Source organism: Babylonia areolata, chromosome 22 (genome assembly GCF_041734735.1).
Source record: "Babylonia areolata isolate BAREFJ2019XMU chromosome 22, ASM4173473v1, whole genome shotgun sequence".
Lineage (NCBI taxonomy): Eukaryota > Metazoa > Mollusca > Gastropoda > Neogastropoda > Buccinidae > Babylonia > Babylonia areolata.
Window position 1 is genome coordinate 35,981,724 of NC_134897.1, and position 9,121 is coordinate 35,990,844.

At 40.4% G+C, this 9,121-nt stretch overlaps 1 protein-coding gene across 1 annotated transcript in view; it reads left to right on the plus strand.

Moving 5' to 3' along the window:
- LOC143297112 (MAM domain-containing glycosylphosphatidylinositol anchor protein 1-like) overlaps positions 1 to 1,495 on the plus strand; it is a 123,912-nt gene extending 122,417 nt beyond the window's left edge. Inside the window, exons 6-7 of the mRNA XM_076609284.1 lie at positions 170 to 229; positions 1,485 to 1,495. Of these exons, the coding sequence (XP_076465399.1) occupies positions 170 to 229; positions 1,485 to 1,495 (71 nt within the window). The remainder of the gene's footprint in view (positions 1 to 169; positions 230 to 1,484) is intronic.
- Positions 1,496 to 9,121: the final 7,626 nt, after the last annotated feature.

Consider the following 9,121-nt stretch of genomic DNA (forward strand, 5'->3'; position numbering starts at 1 on the left):
CGAGAGAGTGGGGGTGTAACTTGGGCAGGACAATCTCCGCTACAGTCGAATTATACTGACCAGAGGGTCGGGACAGCAAGGTACCTCCTCTGCTGTTCTGATGGTCATTGTCGGACTCTACTGACTATGATACATGTTGATGCTAACACGTTTGTTTGTTTCACGTCAGATTCAGATGGGCTAGACGGCATCACGCTGGGCCAGCCTCGCAGCAGAGAGCATCGCCCAGGTCACCGCAACGGCAGCTCCAGTTGTTACAGACAGTCGTTCTCCTCCTCCCTCCTTCTCCTCCTGCTCCTCCTCCTCTCCTCTCTCCTCCTTCACCACCACCACCACCACCTCCTCCTCTCCTGGGACGTCCTCCGCCCCGGCAGCAGATCGAGCTGTGACGGTGGACTCTGATCGCTGTGTCGTGTTGCGTTTGATTGTGTGTGTGTGTGTGTGTGTGTGTGTGTGTGTGTGTGTGTGTGTGTGTGTTGGTAACCAGTGGTCCTTCAGGTGGTTTTGAACGACCTCAAAGCAACCCCCTGATTTTTTTTTTTTTTTCAAAGAGTTTGACATCACAGCACGGATTGTGGAAGTGTCTTGTATATTGCTAACCAGCAGACCTCCAAGCGGTTTTAAACCACCTCAAAGAAAGCCCCTAAGTTTGTTTTTGTTGTTGTTGTTGTTGTTGTTGTTGTTTTAAGAGTCTGACAGCAGAGCACGGAGTGAGGAAGTGTATTGGTAACCAACGCCCTTCAGGTGGTTTTGAACGACGTCAAAGCAACCAGCTGTTTATTTTATTTTATTTTATTTTATTTATCTTTTTTTTTTTTTTTTTCAAAGGGCATCACAGTCTGGGGGTGTGGAAGTGTCTTGTGTGGTGGTAACCAGCTCAAAGCAACCCCCTGATTTTTTTGATTTTTTTTTTCTTTATTCAAAGCGTCTGACATCACAGCACGGGGGTGTGGAAGTGTGGTGTGTGGTGGTAACCAGCAGTCCTTCGGGTGGTTTGAATCAACCTCAGGCACGTCCGTAAGTTATGTGCTATTTTTTTTTGTTTTGTTTTCTTTTGTTGTTTTTGTTCAGAGAGTCTGACAGCTCAACAGGGAGAGGGCGAGGGGGGGAGAGGGGCGTGGGAGGGGGGGGGTTGCTGTCTGCAGGGAGACTGTGTTCGTGGAAGAACGATGCCTTCAGGACGGAACGATCAAGAGAGCTAGACTTCCGCGCATACACAGACTTAAAAAAAAAAAAAATCACAGTGCTAGTAGGAGTGACACATCATCATGGACACACTTTTATCAGCATTTTGTTTGCTTGTTTGTTAAAAGAAGGCTTTAGGTAGGTGGATGGGGGTGACAGTGTCAAGCATTGGAACAAAATTGTCAATCAGTGTCTGATTGATGCGGATTTCGAAGACTCCTATGTAAAAGAGAAAAAAAAGAAAGAAAAAGAAATGTATATATTGTTATCTCAGCTGGCGTTGAACTCCTATGTCTCAGCTAAAGTGTGATCGTCGTCGTCGTCGTTATCGTCACAGTCGTCGCCGTGCTTGCTGATCGAGAAGAGGATTTCAACGATTCTTCTTCCAAGGCATTATGGAGGAAATTAATGTGAGAGGCTTGATAAATTATGTGACTACTGGCCTCTGTTTTTTTGTTTTGTTTGTTATTGGTGGTTTTGTTTTGGTATGTGAAGGAAATACAACTCATGCTTACGGATTCAACTGAATTTGAAGAAGGGCGTGGTGATGACCAGTGTCGGCACATATTTTCCCCGTGTTGTTAAAACAAACACACAAAACAAAACAAAAACGGTTGCGGCACTTCACCGGTTCGTCACAACAGAGTTTCCCACTGTTACCCTCGCCCCCCCCCTGGACTCTCGTACGGGAGTCCAACAAACAAGCCTGTGGTCAACGTACTGGTTACCAGTGATAAACATGCTGACAGAAAAACAACAACAACACGTTACCTGCGTTACTGTACAGTGTGTGAATTCCTCTTGAATTTATCCATGTAGGCATGATTTCCACCAAAAAAACTTATTTTTCTTTTTCTTCTTTTTTTTGTTTTTTTGGACGTCAGTTTCAGCTACTCCCTGTTTTTAGATGTAGGTGGTGTCTGAAATTTGTGGGTTAGTGATCTGCCAGATTGTATATATATATATATATATATATATATATATATATATATATATATATATATATATATATATATATATATCTTGGGCAACACTGAACCTCCCCCCCCCCCCACACACACACACACCAACTCCTCCTACACACACACACACCACACCACACCCCCATCTTCCGTGATGACTGATACCACAGGGGTGACATTGGTGGTCTTGTGTGTTGGTTTGTGTGATAAACTATGAACTACTTGAGTGTGTCTTACGCCGTAGTTTTAAAACGGTGTTGTTGTTGTTTTGTCTTTTCTTTTATTTGAGTATGGTCCTTCAAACCGGTTCCTTCATGTCCACAGGTTGGCTCGAACGGAATGGAGAAAATTGTATGGCCACATCATTCAGAACACACGTTGTCTTGTTTCACAAGATTTTTGTGTTTGTTTGTTTTCTGTTGTTGGTTTGTTTGTTTTTTTGTTGTTTTTTTTTGTTTTTTTTTCTAGTGACTTCATCAGTTCGTAAGGGTAACGAATTATTTCTTTTGTTTTGTGAACACCTTCAGTTTGACATCTTGGGGATATGAACCTCTGTCTTTGTGTGTGTGTGTGTGTGTGTGTGTGTGTGTGTGTGTGTGTGTGTGTGTGTGTGTGTCGAAATTGACCTGTCATGTTTGTCTGTTATTTATCTATGTATTCATTTTTTTTCTTTCTTTCTTTTTAGCTCTCTCTCTTTCTCTCTCTCAACCCACTGTTCATGTCTCTGTCTATGTCTCTGCTCCCCATCCCCACCCCCACCCCCACACCCCACCCAGCCCCCAACCCACCCCCAAACCCCCTGTTCAACTATTGTTCTTTTTAAACATCGAGACACCGATGTTTGCTGCGCGAAAAGAGTACAACATTACGGGTTTATCAGATTGTATGTGTGGTAGGACACCATTTAGTCACTGTGGATATACATATTTCAGCGGATCACGCTCATAGCCATCAGCTAACTTATATATTTATTTATAATGATACTAATCAACTGATCGTAACAAGGGATAACTAGTTTTTGTTTCCGTGTGTGTGTTTTTGTTGTTGTTGTTGTTGTTTTTAATTTCATCACGAGTTGTTTACATAATATTTTTTTCCTACCTGCGTAACGCTGGGACAAACCTGTGTCAGTTTCTGTCTAATAGAACAGTGCAAATAAAAGGTTGGTGTCCTGTTCAGAGAGTGTTATCAATCGCGATGATAAGCTTTAAAAAAAAAAAAAAAATTGGCCTGAAAATTATGAGTTTATTATGACTGCCCACCATTTGACAGATCGTCGCACAAAACAAATGTCTATTTTCATGGTTGTTTTGTTTGTTTGTTTGTTTGGGGTTTTTTATTTTATTTTATTTTTTTTTTACAAATATAAAGCATGTTATTGCCTCTGCCCATCTGTGCAAAAATAGATAGTTCAGCCAGCAACTCATCGTCTTATTTTTTTGAAATCTCGTCTCACATTATTTTTCATAGAATATTTATTCCCTGTAAGTTACTTATGAACTTTATGAAAAAAAAAAGGTAGTAAAATAGTTCCCAGTTTTAACGACAGTTCTTTTTAAACTTCATATCAGACATAATGTCACATCATTGTATTTCCAACAACAACAACAACAACAAAAATAATGTGTATGAATAACAATAATAAAATGGAATAGATAAATGGATAAAGAAATAAATGAATAAATGAATATATAATTATTATAGATAGATAAGTAAAAAAAAAGTAAAAGAATAAACGAATAAAGAGATAGATAAATGAATAAATCATCGACTTTCATCATCTTTTGAAACAGCTAACGATGGCGACGAGAAACCTGATATTTACCGTATGGTGTTAATTCCCCGAGGCCATTTTAGTTTGCGAAGGTATCATGATTATTCTTTGTAGTCTGTTTCTTGCATGCTTCCTGGTCCTTTGTTCTTATTTACATTGTTTGGTGTGGGTTTTTTTTGTTTTTTTGTGTGTGTGTTTTGTTATTTGTTTTTATGGGTTTTTTTTTTTCAACTCAGCCGTATGATTTTTTGTTGTTGTTTTTTTTGCGCACAAAACGACAAAAATACGGTGATATCCGCATATTTCTTCATATTATTTTTTTCATAATATTTTTTTTTCTTTTTTTTAATTTCAAATGAGTCGTGCATTTTTTGTGGTCTTCTTTGTTTTGTTTTGCTCTTTTCTCTCACTCGCTCTGCTCATGTGTTATATATATATATATATATATATATATATATATATATATATATATATATATATATATACTCTCACTCACTGTCATCATGTGTCTCACACACACACACACACACACACACACACACACACACACATACATGTCTGCGGCCGACTGTCTCTGGCAAGACTGGCGAAAGAAATAGGGAAGGAAGAGAGTGTGGGTGGGTGGGGTATTCATTTCGATAATCCGGACAAGAGCACGGATCAAGATCAGACAACCACTTGGAAAGAGCTGCAAAAGATTTTATTGTGTAAGCAAACCGATAAGAGTTGTCGTTCTTGATGGTTCCATTTGACTTGCACAATGATGCTTTCTGTTTGTTTGTTTGTTTATTTATTAGTATCTTCTTCTTCTTCTTCTTCTTCTTCTTCTTCTTCTTCTTCTGCGTTCATGGGCTGCAACTCCCACGTTCACTCGTATATACACGAGTGGGCTTTTATGTTCTTGACCGTTTTTACCCCGCCATGTAGGCAGCCATATTCCGCTTTCCGAGGTGTACATGCTGGGTATGTACTTGTTTCCATAACCTACCGAACGTTGACATGGATTACAGGATCTTTAACGCGCGTATTTGATCTTTTGCTTGCGTATATACACGAAGTGGGTTCAAGCACTAGCAGGTCTGCACATATGTTGACCTGGGAGATCGGAAAAAATCTCCACCCTTTACCCACCAGGCGCCGTCACCGAGATTCGAACCCAGGACCCTCAGATTGAAAGTCCAACGTTTTAACCATTCGGCTATTGCGCCCGTCTATTAGTATTTTGCTAAGCTTCTGTTTTTTTCTTTTTTTAAATGTTCCCTTTTTTAAAGAGGGCTTTTATTTCATTTTGTTTGATTGATTGATATGTTCATTTACTGATTGATTTGTTTATTGATCGATCGATTGATTGATCGATCAGTTCACTATCTATTTTATATACATCCCTGTTTATTCATTTTTCGTTATGTAAATCACCTTCAGTTCGCCTGTTTATTTATCTATTCCAAATGTTGAGTTTTGTCTTCTGCTGGGACTTCGAATTAACTGGCGTTTTTTTGTTTTTGTTTTTTGTTGTTGTTGTTTTTTTTGTTTGTTTTTTGTTTTTTCGTCTTTTAGACTGATGTATGTTTAAAGCTATTTTGCGTTGTTTATTACTAGTAAGAGTTCGAACTCTCTCTCTCTCTCTCTCTGTGTGTGTGTGTGTGTGTGTGTGTGTGTGTGTGTGTGTGTGTGTGTGTGTGTGTGTGTGTGTAAATAGCCATGTCTTCGATGTGTCACTAAACGTTTTCTTTGTATGGTATGCGGAATACCGAACAACTATTGTATCGCAGGAGCGGAAATAATTTTGAACACCCACGTCATAATGATCATGATACTAAAAATGATAATGATGATCGTTTGCTCTGTGTGTTGTACGGGAAAAAACAACTTGATAACTATTTTAATTGTAGGAATGGAAAACAATTTTGTGAACACCCATGTTGTAGTAATAATGATAATAAAAAATAAATAGTGTCCGTGATGATGACGGTGCTGATGACTCGACTATGTTGACGCTGACGATGATGACGACGATTATCGATGGACACAGGTGATGATGATGATGATGACTTTCAAACAGCACACGATAAGCCGAGAGATCCATGGCCAACAAGTTTTACCTCAGCTTCAATCATACTAAACACTTTCTTATGCTGACGCGATCATAACTTAGAAAAAAAACAAAAAACAAAAAAAAACCCAGAGCGCTTCTTATTCACTGCTGCAATCCATTGGGAAAGGAAAGAGAAAGGGGGTGGGGGGGTGGGGGGGTAGGGGTTGGGCGGGTGAGGGCGGGGCTGTCTGGAAAAGGAGTGAGGGGTGGCGGAGGAGGAGGCAGTGTGTGTATGGTGGGGTGGAGGAGAGATTCGGGGGAGGGCGGAGGGGGGGGGGGGGGGGGTCTGGGGAGGGGGAGACGCTGGGTGTAATGATAAAGATAAGGGTGGGACAGGAATCCATGCAGGGTCCTTCTCCTTCTTCTTCTTCTTCTTCTGCGTTCGTGGGCTGCAACTCCCACGTTCACTCGTATGTACACGAGTGGGCTTTCGACGTGTATGACCGTTTTTTTTGTTTGTTTTTTTCACCCGGCCAAGTAGGCAGCCATACTCCGCTTTCGGGGTGTGTGCATGCTGGGTATGTTCTTGTTTCCTGCACAACCCACCGAACGTTGACATGGATATACAGGATCTTTAACGTGCCGTATTTGATCTTCTACTTGCCGTATAAACACGAAGTGGGTTCAGGCACTAAGCAGGTCTGCACATATTATGTTGACCTGGGAGATCGGTAAAATCTCCACTGTGATTCGAACCCGGGACCCCCAGATTGAAAGTCCAACGCTTTAACCACTCGGCTATTGCGCCCCGTCAACCTGTAGGGTCCAGTTCACGGGGATTGACTTTTTCGAAAGTCGGGCGTAAAGCAAAACGCATGTCCGCGTTGCATGAGACAACCTTTGCGGCGCTTAGTTTGTTCAGCACAGTTTTAAGACAGTTCTTAACTATATGGAATTTACCCGTGAAGTTAGGAACGTTCCTAACGATAATGAACAAACAACTAGGCATGGAGATGAAATGATGAGCAAATGGTAAAGTGTGGTAACTCTCTCCATTCACAAGGTACACATCTTCAAGTCAGTGCTGTTTACGCTACGGATTCAGCTAGCATACAGGAAATAAAAAGGTGCATTGGAACAAGTCCAGACACTTCCTAAAAAAAATAAAAAAAATAAAAAATAAAAATAAAAAAGGAAGCGTCGGGCCTGTCCTTATACCGATCATCTGGCATGTGCACACAGCAGCAAAGACCGAAGAAATGTGCAAACACAAATAAGCTTTTATTCAAGACTGGCATCTTGAACAAGCCACACAGAACACATGGACAATACAAAACAAACACATCATTGCCTCAATGGTTTTTCAACTGGAAATGAACAAACAGTTAGGCATGGAGATGAAATGATTAACAAATAGTAAAGAGTGGTATCTCTCTACATTCACAAGTCGGTGCTGCTTACGCTACCGATTCAGCTAGCACACAGGTAAATAAATCTGTCCATTCACAAGGTACACAACTTCAAGTCAGTGCTGATTTCGCTACCGATTCAGCTAGCACACAGGTAAATAAATCTCTCCATTCACAAGGTACACAACTTCAGGTCAGTGCTGCTTGCGCCACCGATTCAGCTAGCATAGAGGTATCTAGATAAAACAAGCAAACTTAGCGCTGCTAGATTTCGCTCAGGCAACTCACCCCAGCTGGACTTAGAACGTGGAGATTTTTTTTTTTTTTTTTTACCACCCCGCAGGATTGACCCCATGGATCTGGCGGGAAGGTCTGACAACGAACGTCCAGGACTTCTCATCAGTTTATTATCAAGAAAGGGTTGTTTTCCAAGAGTAAGCTTCCGTGTGCTTGGTGGGGTGACAGTTGCGTTTTTTGGTTTTTGTTTGGCTTGACGCTGTGTTGGGCATAAAAAAAAAAAATCAACATGTTTTGTTGTGTCTGGAGGACTTCGCTAACATGTACGTGCTGCGATCGTGTGGCGTACATACACTAGGTTGACAACGCACGCCACCCAAGTCACTGTAATGTTTTGAAAAAAAACCCACAAAACAAACAAAAAACAAGCAAACAAACACCAGTGACAAACTTTCGTAATGTCAGCGGCACTTGTCATGCTACAGGAGATATAGCACCTTTTTTGTCAGTCTTGCGTGTACTTAATTTTGATTCTGACTGATTCCGTTAAAAATTAATGTGGAATCATCACCTGTCGAATGAAACTGGATTTTTTGGGTTTTTTTTTTTGTGGTTGGGTTTTTGTTTGTTCTGTTTTGTTTTTCTTTTTCAGAAGTTTGTTTCTGTCATCGTTTTACATTCTACTAAGTGCGTTCAGTCGCGAAAGATTCTTGAGAGTCGACTGTAATACTGAAAAAACAAACAAACGTGCCGTTGTTTTTTTCTGTTTTTGTTTTTGTTTTGCTTTGTTTTTTAAATTTTATTTTTTTATCGTTATTGTTTTTCCACAAAAGTCCATGCGTAAAATTGTAGTCCAGCGAAATCACTGGACAAAAAAACAAACAAAAAAAACCACAACCCCCCGAATAGTAAAGAGTGTTAACTCTCTCCATTCACAAGTGTGTGGCTTGTTCAGGATTAAAGAGGCTGTGCCAGTCTTGAATAAAAGCTAATTTGTGTTTGGACATTTCTTCTGTCTTTGCTGCTGTGTGCACATGTCAAAATGATCGGTATAAGGATAGGCCCGGCGCTTCCTTTTTGAGGAAGTGTATATGTTTGTTCCAGTGTACCTTTTATTTACCCGTGTGCTAGCTGAATCGGTAGCGTAAGCAGCACTGACTTGAAGTTGTGTACCTTGTGAATAGAGAGAGTTACCACTCTTTACTATTCGTTAATTGATTTCAAGGCCACATGGTCAACACCAGAAGCTCATGAGTCCCACTACCCTGAACGCATAAATGAATGCATGCGGTGTATAATATATGCATACATACTAAAAGCTGAAGAACGGTTCACCACATACACCGAATGGTTGAAGCGATATGATATACTTATTAGCTTTGCCTTCTTGGCAATTTTTTGCTTGTGTTATTTTGGTTGCTTTTTTGTGCGTTTCTTTTTTTCAATTTTAATTTTTGGTACGCTGTGAGAGTAACGACCTGATGAAGAAGGAGAATCTTCACGAATAATGACTTATTGA